Source organism: Ceratotherium simum, chromosome 3, assembly GCF_057802395.1.
Source record: "Ceratotherium simum simum isolate JZ-2026a chromosome 3, ASM5780239v1, whole genome shotgun sequence".
NCBI lineage: Eukaryota > Metazoa > Chordata > Mammalia > Perissodactyla > Rhinocerotidae > Ceratotherium > Ceratotherium simum.
The window spans coordinates 82,780,677-82,796,489 of NC_141902.1; the positions used below are offsets into that span (position 1 = coordinate 82,780,677).

Consider the following 15,813-nt stretch of genomic DNA (forward strand, 5'->3'; position numbering starts at 1 on the left):
ATAGTTAATTTTTCTTAGCTTCCAAACGGGCTTTTCATCTCAGATATTAAGAAGCAGGACTGGAAAGAAGAGATTAGAGACAGGAAAAAAGAAAACAAAAACAAACAAAATTTAATACAAAAACACGAGGCAAATGTAGTTTCTTTCCTGCGTAATTTACACTAACTTACCAGATTCAGAAGCTAAGATACATAGTCCAAGATAATTTCTCCTTGGTTTATACTTTCATCACAGGTGTATCTTGCTCATTTATAATGCAATAGTTTCCTATTTAAAGGCAAAATACTGCAAGTACATTGGCAAGCTAAAAATGAGCCCCTAGAAGTTTGTATAAACCTGCATTTATGTATTTTCTACATAAAAGGTAGTTCTCAAATTCGAAGTCAAAATATTTACAAAGGTATCTTGTGCACATAAATGTTAGACATTCTCTTTGCAAATTGCAAAATGAAATTGTAAATAATAGCCAATTTCTTTCTTTTAAAATGTCTCAGCTCACACAACTATCTACTGGGGCTTTGGGGGGAAAAGTAAATAAATAAAATCTTTAAAATGTCTCAGCTGAAACATAAAAGCACAAACTATTGAGAGACACAACTTGCATGGATCTTACATGAGGAGTGAAAAAACCAATTGAAAAGGTACATACTGAATGACTCCATGTATCTAGCATTCTCAAAATGACAAAATTATAGCGATAGAGAACAGAGCAATCAGGGGTTAGCGAAGAGAGGATGTGACTGCAAAGGGGCAGCCCAAGGGAGTTTCTTTGTGGTGATGGGGCAGTGCTTTATCGTGATTGTGGTGGTGATGTGAACCTAGACATGTGATAAAATGTCATAGAATTATACACAAAAACATACACAGAACAATGAGCCCATTCAAAGACTGGTGAAATCCAAGGCCTAAACTCCAGCTAATTGTATGTATTGTGTCAACGTCAATTTCCCGATTTTGGTGTATTTCAGTTATGTAAGATGTTACCTTTGGGGGAGACTGGTTGATGGGTACATAAGATCTCTCTGTACTATTATTGCAACTTCTTGTGAGTCTATAATTATTTCAAAATATAAAGTTAGAAACAAATGCTTCTGCTGAAGAAAGGATTCCAGCTACTAATTAAACATACTTATGAAGCAATTTAGTCAAAGAGTGGTATCCTTTTGGGAAGCAGGGCTTTTAGATATAAACACTGAAGACTCTTGATTTAGCATACGTATGCTTAGTATCCAGGTCTGTAAGTCTTACACTGTAATTTAAAGCAATTACTGTTTCCATAACCTCTGTTAGAGTTGTAGTTATCAGGAAATTTTAGAGTGAGCAGGGGTCCTACAGAGAACCTATATTCTATAGGTCAAATTTCCAGGTTACACCTCTAGGTTTTGGTATCCTTATTTGTAATATGAGGGCTTTGTCCTAGATTCTTCGGAATGTCCTGTGCCACGTTCTAAATTTTATAATCCACAACTGTACAATATAAACCACAGCACCTTTAATGGTGATGTTATAAATTTTGCCTCAATATTTATTGCATGAGACAAATATCTCCATTTACATTGATTGCAAATGTGGATGCAAAAAAACCTATTATTTAACAACATCTCACATTATAAACACTTGGAAAGTAAATTACCTGGGCTAATTTTTACCACTTAGCTAAGGTTGATAATTTTCCAGAAGAGAGTCCCGACAGCTTTCCTGAGATGACATACCATTACATATTCCTTGTACAAAACACATGGCTTTTATCCATTTGAGTATTTACGTAGAAAGAGGAGATTTACTTAGGTCAGTGTCTCCCAGTATGGGAACACTGACTGCCCATCAAACCACTAAATCAATCCTGGAGAGATTCTGGCCAAACACGAAAAGTTAGGAAGCTTGAAAAAGTGGCTATTATCATTTGGGAATAAACGAAGATAATGCTCTCTAAATGACCAATACGGCTCAAGCTTATTTACTCATCTCAACTACTTTTCTTCATGGAATGCTAAAAACTAATTACCTTGGGGAAACTGTGCCCACCATAAAAACAGGCTTGGAAACCCCTGTGCGGTGCGTGGCTGTGCCTGGCTGGGTGATAACACGCATACACAAACGGATCACAACAGCAGTAACATCTTGTTTTGTACTGATTTCCCTTAAGTCTGTAACAATTTAAGTCATAGTCTTCCCAAAAAAACCCCCATAAAAAACAAAACAAAAACAAAATCAGCAACTCACAGCATCAGTGTAATCATTTTATTAACAAAAGGAACCCATAGGGTTCAAACAAGAGTACAAAATACAATATTTTTTTTCCCTGTGGGTTAAATTGTTACATTCTTAATAACAAAAATAAAAAGTTTTCATAGTTAACTTATCAAAAACATAACCCCTGCCTATTGAATTTCTTATTGTGCAAAACAAAAACATAAGTAAAGTTCTGCCCATGGAAGGATTTCGTGTGCCAAAAGCTGCACATTTTCAATTTCAAACTTTTTGCATCAAAAAGAAAATTCTAAGGCCACGGTTTCTTTGCAAACTAAACAAGAGGGGAATATACAAGCAAATACAGCAGCTAAATTTTTATCTTCATTTTCAAGTATTCTCTGTTCCAATGTAGAATTTTCTACATTCATAAAATCATTTCTCGATTATAAAAAGGTATGCAGTTTCATATCTGACTGCTTAAGGTCAGATACACCAATATCAATTCAAGGCAAATCATACCTTTTAGCTATTTTCTTATATGCTACAAAAGCAGCTTTCCTTCACTTCTGTGAGTGCACTTCATGATTTCTCTAATACAGGTGGTAAAACAATCCCAGGGAAGGATTCCATTAAGTAGTTGCCTTTCCACATGGAGCCAAATAATGAAAGCTTCTCTCCCTCCATATCATTTGTTTCAGTATCACGGAGATGGACTACGTCTTGACACGGCATGTAAACTATGACTTAGAAGTCAAGAAAGAGTTGAAGATGATCTTTTTTAAAGTAAAAATAAAACTGTGTAGACAGCACTTAAATACACACAGCTATCTACAAACACATAAAAAACAAAGCAAAATAAAAAACCAAAGCAGGGAGTAACGCTTTGTGACAATTGCGGTACCACAATTATTGGTCTAAGTTTTGCACTGCGATTTTAAACAGTGGCTTACAACAAAAGAAATGCTTACGATGCTTACAGGATTACAGAGAAGAAAGGTACGTCCAGAAGGGGGAAAAGCATACATTTACCTAATGTTTGTAGAAAAATCCCTGATCAAATGGCCAACTAATTTTTAAATACAAAATTTAACCTTAGAAGAACTTTTCTATTTCTAACTGAATATACTGATTGAAAGAAAAATTAATCGTTCTGTTGAATGAAGTACAGTATTGGAAGCACCAGGGTTTCTAGATCAAACCCTTAGAACATGGAGAAAACCAAAGTACTCAGCTGGTCCAAAATCTCTATTGTGGGACTCCCTACCTCCCTTCCACTTAGTGTCCAGAAATGCTCTCAGCTCAGGAAACCAACAGATTAAAGGAAAAGCAAGTGAACCTGTGACCATGAATAGAGGGGAGAGGGGGACAGTAAAAACACTGCTCAGACTTTTAGCAGCAACACAATCCTGTTGGTCTGAATATCCTGAGGTTAAAAGATAATCAAATATTTCACCAAAACGATAAACAAAATCACAGTTTAAATAGAATTACTAAAGAATTGGAATAACAATGTATAATGCGGTGAAAGCCATCAGTAAACTTAAGTCTCTTGATAATAGGAATTAAGTTTATGTCTTTTTTTAAAACGGTATTTCTAGCCGCTTTTGATTTTGCATGTATTTTGAAATACCCTTTCACATACATACATTAACTTCCATCTAACGCTAACCTTACAGACTGTTCCCTTAGTTCAGTTTCATCTAGTGACAGGTGAGATAAGACTGTACTACAAATTAGCAGAAATTCCCAAGAAGACTTATCAGGCTTAGAGTTGTAAAACATATCAGATAACCCCACTAGAGGTAGGCTAAGAAAAAGCTTTTTGTTGTTGTTTTTTTCTGTGTAGTTATCAAGGCATCCTGAGGATGCAACCTTTTTCTTATCCCCCTCTTTTTCTAATATGCGCCTAGGTAAATAAAACATGAGGAAAATCAAACATTTATCCTGGTACAGTACTTAAAGGGGGTAAGAATTACAGCTTTCAACATGTGTTTTCATATTGAAATTCATCTTTCCGCTTTGAACTGACAAGTCTTTCAAGGGACTCTTTCTTGGTTTCATAATGCTGTATAGCCAATTTATAAACTACATTTTAAACTACTACTGGAAGAGTGACAACTGTATTACTTCATTAGGACCTTATAAGACCATGATCTCAGGAAAGGATTCTTTCAAGGACTTCAGTCCTATGGAATATGGTGAGAAATCATGCAGACCCTGACACCTGAGGGTCTCACTTCGTATTCGGAGTAGGCCACTTTCCTATTCATGCACACACTTGTGCTGCTACATTCTCGAAAATCAAGTCTCTTCCCGAGTCTGTACTGCCTTAAGCTTAAGATACTTTCGTTCCACTCTGAAAAACCTTTTTAAAGGTATACTCCCATAGTGTTTCCACTATTTACACAGATCCCTCTCTCTTGCGTCAGCGCAGGCACCCCATACTACTTCACTTACTCTATCACCATCAGGACTTCCATTACATTCTGTGACTTTTCACATCTTCATCCCATTATTTAAAGGGGACATATGGCCATATCATAAACATGTGCAATAATCCTTTTGGCCCACTGGAAAGTTCCCATGTTCTTTAATTTCTATCACCTTTGGTCTTGAGGTTCATTTATGTTCTTAAGTTAATCATCCCGCTTCCTTCCCCCAAAAGGCAGGGGGAAAGAACCAACATTCCAATTTGAAGATGAACACAGTGATTTCCGAAATATGTTTAGAGAATGAAGGAAACAGGCTGGGTCTCTTCTACATCACTAGGATGTGGATCAACCTGCAAAAAAGAACAGACTGAGATTACTACTATAGCATTCTTTAAAATGATTCGAGTATCTGTTCCTTATTATGATGGCTGTAAGCCAAGTTGCTTAGAACCCGGGATTATTAAGAAGTCCCAGTAGGCTGCTTAAGTTCTCCGTGTTCCACGGCCACATAAAACACCTTCAAGGCAATCCACGGTACTCCACATGCATGCTACAGATCACAAGGAAAATAATGCCAAGTGTGGTAATGAACGATAATCTACCATCACGGTAAAATAAAAAATTTTTACATGTATCTCCTACTACTTAAGAATCAGCAACAGACACTTAGACAAGCTTATTTACAAACAGCACAAGAGAACTCTAATTTTCTTTTGCTTTGTTTACCTCTGAATAAAGAGGTGGAGGCTGAAACCGGAACTCCTGCATGCAGGAGGCAAACATGGGACAGCATGCTTCTTCCCCACAGTTAGGAGGCTGAGGGTAAGGAGGGACGTGTCTAGAGAATTCTTCCTCTGACACCACGTCTGCGTAATTTGGTGGTGCTGAAACAAAAATGGAGTTGAGAAGGAAATCCGTGTAAAAACTAGTTACATTAATCTCTTCTGAACTCTTACAAAAACAATAAATTTAGCTAAATTTGAAGATAAAACAATGCTACTTTTCCCTCTAATCAGCAAGTTTTTGTGCTCATTACAACAGAAAAATATTTACTAGATTCTGCTTTTATTAAACTACAACTAACATTGATAACATTTTACTCTTGAAATGTGTGTTACAGTCTAGGTAAAAAAAATATCATTGACACATGCTACAGAAAATACCTAACACTCTATTCATTTTTTTTTTTTTTCCCGTGAGGAAGATTTCATTGTTTTACTATTATAACTCAGAATCAGGAGATGTAGATTTTATTCCTGGATCTGCCACTGGCAGCTTTGTGTCCTGGATAAGCTAAACTCTCTCAGTCCCTTTCAAGAATAATGTTTTATGATTTTAAAAAATAAGAAGAGTAAGAATAGTTGTAGTGGCAGTAGTAGTTATCATTTAGCGCTTATTATCTTACACATCCAATTCTTAGGTATTCTACGTGTAAAACTTCATTCTGAAAGAACCTCAAAACATTTTACCTTCAGGCTGTTCTGGCAGAGTCAGTGTCAACCAGCTCATATCCATACTGAACTGGCTGGCAACGCTGGAGTTTCTGCTGCCAAAACCGTTATATGGAATTGTACCAATCACTAAGGGCAACTCGAGCATCAATTTTTTAGCACCAGGAATGTGAATATACACCTAACATGCAAGAAAAAGAGAGAGGCAAAGATATAAGTTAAACCTCATTGTAGACATCCCGATTCACTTTTTCATAGAAACAAATGCCTTTGTTGCCTGCCACCACCTCCAACATAATTTTAAACTGTCCTGACCAAAAGAACGAAAAACAAACCAAATGAAGATCACACAAAATATAGTGAATGCTCTGTGATGGGGAATTGTGGCCTTAACATACTTCATTGTAAGTGAGCAAGGCTTACCTAATATCTATAGAAAATTAAGTATGTCTTCAATATAGCAAGCACCCCTTAATGAACCTTAATTCTTTCATGTTATTTAATTAAATTCTTTAGGAGGATAGTTTTTGATTAAAAACAAAGGCCAATCTTCATATATTCCACAATCTGTTCTACTGCTGACATAAAATGACATTTTTCTAGGTAGAAAATGTACATATTCACAGTCACATGGCACCAGTTATTGCTCCATTCTACATATTTTTAACTTTTTAAAAAGAACTCTGCTTACAGCTAAGGAATAGTCCACTCTGATAATGCAGCAATCCAGGATGGAGGGAGTAACAGGTGGAATTTTTAGAGTCTTCCCATTCCATATGTCGGTGCTCCCAGAAGCAATGTGGTTGCCTCGCACATTGGCAATCATGTGCCGGATGGTCTTTATTTTCCCACTAGCCAAATACGTCTGGGTTTGGAAAATGGCAGCTTTAGGAACAATTAAACGAGAGGAACAATTCTCTATTTCTGCATAGATTGGAATAGCTTCTCCTAAAAAGAAAACAAAACACCTTCAGAGACTTATCAGAAAGTTCTCAACACACTGAAATAGAGCCGTTACAACTAAAGCTGAAATGTTGCAACATAACTTTAACAAACTGAGAACCCTGATAGAAAACTTATATTGTAAATCTGAGAGAAATAAAAATTCACTGCAGGTTGTGGTAGATATTGTTTTCTAAGCATTGCATTATTCACTTTTCTAATATTAAGTTACCGCTTCTAAAGATATGTAAATGACCAGTATCTACAAAAATTAAGACATACAACAAAAGATTCAGTAATATGTTAAGTACAAAAGATCACTAACAAACTCATTAGTGCCTATAAATTAAAATCTGCTCAACAGGAGAACAAAGCCTTTACTTTTAAGGAACTGATGTTAAGGCACAAATAAAACAATGAATGGAGTAGTTAAGTTTTACATCTGCATTATACATCCACCATCATACCATTCCATACCACATTCACTTCCAACAAGCCAGAAGCCTGGGGTGGGGCTCAATCCTCTGTACAGAATTGGGCCCTTCACAAACGGTCGTTCAGATATCAATCTGACTGTGGAGACTGTTAATGTTCTATATTCTAGCCCACGTATTTGTATTCCTAGCATGGAATCAGAATGCCTAACAGTAACTACAAGAGCTCTCTTCTGAGCAACACTGCTCTGGACATTCTTTTGCAACATTAAAATAAAATTCTGGCATTTTCCCACTCTTCTAGTTTTAGTCTTTATTACTAAAGTAACAGGAGTGAAGTCAGAAATACCAGGAGTTTTATTAGAATCTACTCATCCATTTAAAAACATTTAAATATCAATTATTTACATTAAAGAGAAAAAATTTTATTATTCATGTTTTAAAATAGTATATACTTCTTAAATTACAAAACACACTATTTAAAATCACTTAAAATTAGCTAATAGAAATGAGTGAATCTTCCATTTGGACTTGCAAACATTTTGCTTACCATTACAGTATCCCTTCCTTTCAATTTTGGCACTCAGTGAGACTGGACCAGAAGTGAAAATCCAACAGCCAACCATTTTCTCTTGAGTTTTCAATACAGGGGTCTTGAAAATTTCAAATAGTAAAACGACTTTAATTACATCAGTCTAAAAAATTTTCAGAACTTAAAATTATGTCATTTTTCATTAAATAGTTGTAAAGAAATATCTTCCAAAAAACAAATCAACCTTTCTTATCCTCATGTGACATAGACAAAATACTTACCAAAATACAAGCATTAAAAATCATTCCCTTTGTAGGAAAACTAAGGTGAACTTTCAGATTCAAATTAGGTTAACACCATCCTATTTTACCCTATAGTCATTATATTTCTAGGAAACGATATAGCATCCCTTAAAAAAGCAATCAAAAACTGTAGTACTACCTATTAACATGATAAAACTTTTTTTTTTTTTTAGGACTTTATGTGTAGATCAAGTACAAGGAGAAATGGTATAAAAGTCAATAATCAGAATGTTCTATTTGTTTTGGCATTTAAAATGTGGAACTAGCAAACAGCCTTTTTTCCTTAACTCAAAATGTATTATTAGGCAGAAATTTCAGGAGTCCTTAACTTACAATGATTTCTAGTTGTGTAATGGCAGCACAACAACACACCCAGTGTAACGGATCTGAAAGGTTATTGAACACACCACTCCATTTTCTGTTCTACAGTATCAAGACAAATGATCAAGATTTAAAATGCTCAGTTTATGAGATGTACAAACCAAAAGCTTATTGTAAAACTCAAGGTTCTTAATTTTTTTTTTAATTATGGAAAGAATAGTAAAGAATAAATAGTATCTCTTTTTGGCAAAAAATAAAATCTCTTAAATCATTTGCCACCATGTCCATAAATAATTTATAAATAGTTAACTTCCCAGTTCTAAGTAGTTTTTTAAAAATACAAGACACTTAGCATTATCAATTTTCAAAAAAGGTTTTAAGTGGATGATAAGTCGTAATTATAAGCCAGGTCAGCTGGGTGCTGGCTCTTTTATGATTTTGGCCATAACGGACCGTGCAACTAGGGTTTATTTGTTATATTTTCACAGTCTAAAGGGGAACATTAGAGTAAATGCTATTTCATTTTCATGTGAAAAGAGAGTTAAACAACTTTTAGCTCCTGTTTTTTTCCTTATTTTTAGAAACAGTGGCTAGAAGAAGAAACCTCCAATACTAAAAATACGTCTTTGTAACATAGTATCATGGTGGAAAGTTTAAATTATCCCCGTATTTTCTATGAAGTAAAAAAATCATTCATATTTAAATGAAGAACCATTAGGTCCTAGTAGCTATCATGAAAGTATAAGGTATAATTTTATATTATTTTGCTAATATGGGTTTAGATAAAAGAATCTAGCTCATTAGCTCCCATCTTGCCTATTCTGTTGTTACTTATAGCCTAATCTTTCTTATCAGTCTACAGTTTTTCTGGTGATTATTAGAAGTTCAATGCTTTAATGTGGCCAAATCTGTCATAAGGAGATGATAAGTGAAAGGCTCTCTGTAGCAGCTGCATGCACTTACTTAATGTTAGAAAATGACATGCAGAATGGAAGGATACATAGCATAATGGCCTGGGCCTCAATAACAGGCTGAGCATGATTAATACTCTTCCATAATTACTGTTCCTCAACCTGCTATTATTGCAGAGTTTAGAATACCAAGCCCCTTGAATGTGGCCGCTCTGGTAAAAGTAACCACTCTCTGTGTGTGCATTATTATTATTAAGGCTTATTAATGCATTTCAAGCCCGTATAACTTTTTGGCAAAAGAAGCCCTGAACAACAGGGACATAATCAATAGTATTAACACACTCAATTTGTAATTTGCCCAACCTAGAGTCACATATTTATAGTGAATGCCTACGGGTTACAAGAGTATATCAGAAAGTGACAGGACAGACTACCACTAAAACTGGCTAAATGCAGATACCACTGTTGAAGGGAATGAGGAAGTGAGGAAGAAAGAACTTACTAATAATGCTGGTGTGTTGACATCGATGTGACTTACAACCTGGAGTTCCCGCTTCACACTCTGATCAGGTACCTTGGGTCGTTCCAAAACTGCTCTCACACAGTACTGAATACTTCCATATTTCCCAGTGAATGAGGTTACCAAAGGTCTGAAATAAATCAAAAAGATTAACTGATAAGTTTATTTTTCAGTTATACAAAACCGGGCAAAGCCCTTAAAATGTTGGTTTTGGTTAAAAGAAAAGGAGTGTGAGCAGGGTAAGTGTATTCAGAGGCTGATCAGGATAAGCATGCACACTCGAGTGTCAGAAAGACTTGGTACCCATACACAGGGATGCACAGGTTGCAGGGAAAGAAAATCACAAAAGTTACATAGTTTCACTTACTCAGATGGAAGTTGAAAGCTAAAGGGAAATTCATGTTTTCCAGGCTGTAATAACAGGATGCTTTCACCTAAAACAAAAAACATTTTTATTTTAACTAGGGTTAATACTAATCAAGAATTTTCACAACCTAAATCAGATTTTTTTAAAAGGAGGTTTTCCTGGCTATAACATCCAGTATACTCCAAAGAATTCATTAAACCAAGATTTAGAGAATTAAAATTTGAATTCATCTGTAAGAAGTTTAATCAATTTCAAAACATAATATATATATAGTGCTTCTATCTTCAAATAGACCAATTACATAAGTAATTACCCTTATGTGTCCGAGTCCAGAGTTCCCATATACATATATATGTATACACACACGTATATATACATACGTGTATTAGCATACTATTATAGTAACATGAGATACCAATATTAAATTGGACCTACAACTAATTTAGAAAAAAATAGATCTATTTATTTTGGGTATACCACAAAAATGAGACTATGTATTCTTTGGTCAGAGATGGAAAAGGAGGTGAAAGATTTACTTGGAATATCATGAATACTGAGTATAATACTAAACAGCCAAACCAACAGGGCAAGTTATGAAACAAGAGTCATGTATTTACACTCACACTCTACTGATTAAGAGGGTATCTTGTTGGTTAACTTGGGTTCTAGAGCAGACTTTACCAAGCATGGCCATGACTCCCTTCCGCTGCTCTGGGTCAACCAGCTCCATTTTATTTCACGCAGAGGCTGATTCCTGATTGTGAGAAGGCCAAGATGCAAGGTGTGGACAAACCACACAAGGCCAGAGGCACTGCCGGAGCTGATGAACACATGGAGCAAATCTGTATCATTCAGACCCAAAGCCAATGCCAGGGCTGTCAGTGTCGGTCGGGTGGCTCTCCAGAGATACTTATAAACTTTCTCTTCATTTTATGCTCACAGATTCAAGTTTAGAACAAATTCTCTCACCAAGGGTGGGATGATCAAGATGAAGAAAGGGCAGCACAGACTGAGAACTTTCTCTGAGATTTTCCTGGTCACTTGAATATGAAAATGAAGATTTCTACTCTATCCATTCACTTAAAATTTTTTTAAAAGGCAGAAATCACTTAAATCCTAGAGTTCTAAGACCATAATTCAGATAACATTTCAACCTTGCACTTGTAGAAACCAGGAATGCATTACTGGCCCATTAAGTCTTCTGAATCTATCCCAATTTTCAATGTGTAACATATTGTTAAAACAAAGTATTTGCCACTTAGAAGGTCATTCAAATAGAAGTAGTCCACAGCTGGGTGACTTCGGAGGCAAAATAAACAAGTCACAGGGACGTGAGGCCATGTTACATGACTGTGACAGAGCAAATCCCTGGGGCTCAGGTGTGCCAGAAGCTGCCCTGTGAGCCTCAGCAGTGTCCGAGCAGCGCTGCAGCAGTGGCAGCCAGGGAAGCCTCTCCACTACATGGCTGCCAGGTGAAGGGCTCAAGGCAATCCCACCGCTCATGAGAGCTAGCGAAAATTCTAATTTGTAATCATCACATTACTGAATTTGACAATTTAAGTACTTTAAAATGTTTAAAAATGTGGATTTCATTTGAGTTCAAAATTTATAGTGCTTAGATGTCAGGCACTGTGGATATAAAGAATAACTTCAATGCTCAGAGAGGTGGGAGGAAAGGAGGCTAGACACTTGCACAAGTCCTGACCACAGAGGGCTGGAGCCCATAGGGGGCACGGCCGGGGGGGGGGGGGGGGGGGGGGACTTGAGGACACGCCCACAGCGGACGTGAGGGTTGGCATGGAGATGACTGGAAAGGGGTTTAGATGAAGGGAACAGCCTAAGGCAGGGCATAATAAGCATATGTAGAGAGCAGAGTTGCCCGGGATCTTGAAAGAAGTTAAGAGAGAGATGAAGTTTCCTCTTCACAGAGAATACAAATCAACATAGGAACTATAACATTTAAAATTAGACTTTCAAGCACCTGAAAACATAAACAGGAAAAAAAATTGAGAAAGTTGATAAACATGGGTTATAGTATTTGGAATCAAATCTTTGTTTTCATTCATTCACTTATAATTAAAAAGGTTCACAAGCTGAATTGTGTGTCCATTTCTGCTTCTGTTCTCACGGCTCATTACTTCTGCCTTATGCACTGAGGACTAGTATGGCACAGGGAGATGTTTCATTCCCTAACCAACTTATAGCCAAATCTCCTATCTCAGGGCACTCATGAGTCAGACCACTGCAGAGTTAGAGATGGAGGCTCCAGAATGAAGAGGGACTTGCACAAGGTCATACTGCTGGTGGGTGACCAAGAACTGACACAAATTCTCTGGTCTGTTTTCTCTCTCTACCACAATTCCTCAATTAAAACAGGAAGAAAACCAATCACAGTGATAGCAAGTGGTTGGGTTACATTAACAATGCCAAAGAACTATCTGGGGAGATATTTTGAAAATCCCACAGCCACATTTCCTGAAAATCTAAAAATTCTAAAAATCTCTTCAGGTGACTGAAACTCAACTAGGTTTTGGAATTAAATGAGAATCTAAGAGTAGGTAAAGTTGCTAGTTGCTTCTAAGCTACAGATGTTAGCAATGACCTTTTTTCTCAACAAAATCAACTAAAATAGACCTTAATTTTAAAGTAAAACATAATTTTTGCCAATATTTGTTATGACACATTCTAAAAGAAGCTAAAGATTTTCGGATTGTCTAGGTTTAGACATTCCATGCCATCAGAATGAAAAAACAGGATCTGACTTGTAAATCAAAACACTATTTGTTAGCCCAGATTTTACCAAAGCAATTTTTTTTTTGTAATCCTAGGTGTAACTGTTATTAATCTTACACCTATTTACTCAGCAGTTATGGACCCAGAGATACTGAGTCTGAAGTCCTGGACAAAAAGCCAATTTACTTCTCTCTTCCATGGCCCTTTACTCCAGTCCGCCATCTTGAAAATCCGTATTGTGTCACTGGGGGAGGCATGTGGGAGCTGACCCTGGAAACCATACTGATGAAAGGGCACTAAAGCACGTAACAACCGGCATCTAACACACTGCACTTGTTAATCTAAAAGAGAGCTCTGGTTCCAAATATGTTTTTCCTCACTACAACTTTTGGGATCATTCAGTTCTCACATACCTTGAGGACTTAACGGTGGACAGTCTACTTCTCCACAGTATGACAAGGCAAAACTGCACCTTCTATTGATTTTGCATAAGACACAGCAAGAGTTAAACACAGATACAACGCATTTTACTCTCCAAGGAGAGAGCATCTGTACCATTATTCTATTTTATAGATAAAAGCTGATGCTGATGAGGCAAAGTCAAAATAGCTTCCACCAACTCAACGAAGTCTAAGACTCCTTAATATTTTCATGAGTAATGGAATCAATTTTTTCACTTAATACTAATAGAACACCCATGTGGTGGGTCTCCACATGGTCACTTCTGGAAAAGCCTACACTATTAAATGGACTTCATAAGAGTGGATAGGAAGGGTGATCCTTCTTCCAGCAACTCTTAGCATGCCCAGATCCCATTGTCTCTAAAGGCCTAAGGGGGGGAGGGGAGGGGAGGAAGAGGATGCAAAGGAAACAAAAAAAAGCAAAGAATAAAGCCAAATAATATAACGTAGAGCCAGAATTCTTAAGTCATCTCATTCTCCAGAAGAGGGAAACACTTCTTTTGAACTCCTAACGCTCAGTAACTACTTCCCTCTTCCCAAGATTCAGGATTTGCTAACTCATCATGAACCAAACACGTGTAGGCCCCGGATGGGAAGAAAGGGAGGCCCATAAAACACTGGGTACCAAAGTATGGAACCTCCTAGACTCTGGCTGCGCCCGCCATTCCTCAGGCCATAAGGGACAGGACCTAGATCCCCAGATCCTTGGTTCCTGACTGATCATCACTGGTTCCCATGGCAACGGCTCACTCCCAGAGCTGTCCTAGCAAGTCCTGGGACGCCTGGCGCTGGTCTGGCCCAAGCGAGCCAGGGGCGGGGCGGCAGGTAGAGGTGCGCACCCACCACGCACATCTCCCCGATGCTGTGAGGCAGGGGCCCAAGCATTGTTACCTGCCCGTCACCGGCGACCACACTGAGGCTCCCGCCACCCCGTGCGTGGATCTCACCCCCTGGGAGCCCGCCCCCGCCCACCTGGCAGGTGGGCATCCTCCGGCGCGCCCCCTCCCAGCCGCTCCCCGCAGTCTCCCGCGGCCCGGCGGAGGCTCCGGGGCCGTGGCCCGCGCTCACCGGCCGGGGGCTCGCGCAGGCTCAGGCGCACGTTCAGGTACTCCACCTCGGAGAGGGCGGCCGAGGCTGCGGTGCCAGCGCTCCGGCTCCAGGCAGCAGTGGCGCGGCCGTGGGCCTCCAGACGCAGCGCGCTCAGGGCCACCGGCTCGGCGGCCTCCAGCAGCACGTGCCCCGCCACCGTCTCGCCGCTCGAGTAGCAGACCTTGCGCTCGTCCTCGAACACCAGACCCAAGCTCTTCACTCGGCCCTCGGAGCCCACGGCCGCCGCGGACCCCGCCTCGCCGCCCATCCCGCTGGGCGACGCGGCCGCGCCAAGGAGGGAGGCAGCGGCCTGGAGCCGGGGTCGCGAGCAGAGCGGCGCCGCTGTCACGGGCGCCCGCCGCACGTCAAGGGCCACCGCGGCCGCTGTGCGGTGCTCCGTGGAGCCCAAACGCGCGGTGGCCCCTGTCGCTTTAACAAACCCAGCTGGGACTGGAAAGGGGCCGGGACAGCCCGCCCCCGGCGCGCGCCCATAGGCCGGCTGTGAGCCCCGCGTCGTGCGGATTGGTTGTAAATGGCCACTGAGTCATTTCATTGGCGCCCTCACGCACCGGCTGGCGCAGGTAGGTAGTGCGTGATCAGGGAGTGGTGACCAATCGGGATACGCAGGCGTGCACGTGCACAGGCCGCTTATTGGCTGGGGTAAGGCACAGTCCTGGGGCACTGACCAATGGTGACGCGGTGCGCCCATGTGGACAGATAGTGGGAAACAATATTTGTTAGGAAGGGGGCGGAAGAGGGAATCTTCGGCTCGCGGCGTGTGAGCCGTTCCTATGGTTACGAACGGGGGCGGGGTTTCTGGCAGCATGGGGAGTGTTTCCAGGAGTCTGTGAGTTTGCACTGGAGCGAAGAAGTTGTCACTGCAACTGGCTTGTGTTTATGATTACGTCTGCAATACTCAGAGGACATAGATGTCCTGGAAGATGGAACTCAGCAGTATTTCCTTGTGAGATTTGGGGGCCAGTTGCCTCGGAATCTTAATGGACAACTTGGCATCTATTAACCTCCAGGTTCCTGAGCCCCGCCTCTCCTGGGTTTCGTAATTTTCAATTTAGGAAAGAGCCGCAGATAGGAAGAATGAAGGCTGTGGTTCTCAACCTGAGAACC

At 39.5% G+C, this 15,813-nt stretch overlaps 1 protein-coding gene across 1 annotated transcript; it reads right to left on the bottom strand.

The window, feature by feature from the left end:
• Positions 1 to 2,226: 2,226 nt before the first annotated feature.
• On the bottom strand, positions 2,227 to 15,014 carry ARRDC4 (arrestin domain containing 4). Its single transcript, XM_004431907.3, has 8 exons — positions 14,668 to 15,014; positions 10,406 to 10,472; positions 10,021 to 10,168; positions 8,003 to 8,105; positions 6,768 to 7,024; positions 6,095 to 6,257; positions 5,352 to 5,509; positions 2,227 to 4,975 (listed from the first exon to the last, which is right to left on the bottom strand). The coding sequence occupies exons 1-8, from the start codon at positions 14,954 to 14,956 to the stop codon at positions 4,919 to 4,921; spliced, it is 1,242 nt and encodes a 413-aa protein (XP_004431964.2). The 5' UTR covers positions 14,957 to 15,014; the 3' UTR covers positions 2,227 to 4,918.
• Between the last annotated feature and the right edge of the window lie 799 nt (positions 15,015 to 15,813).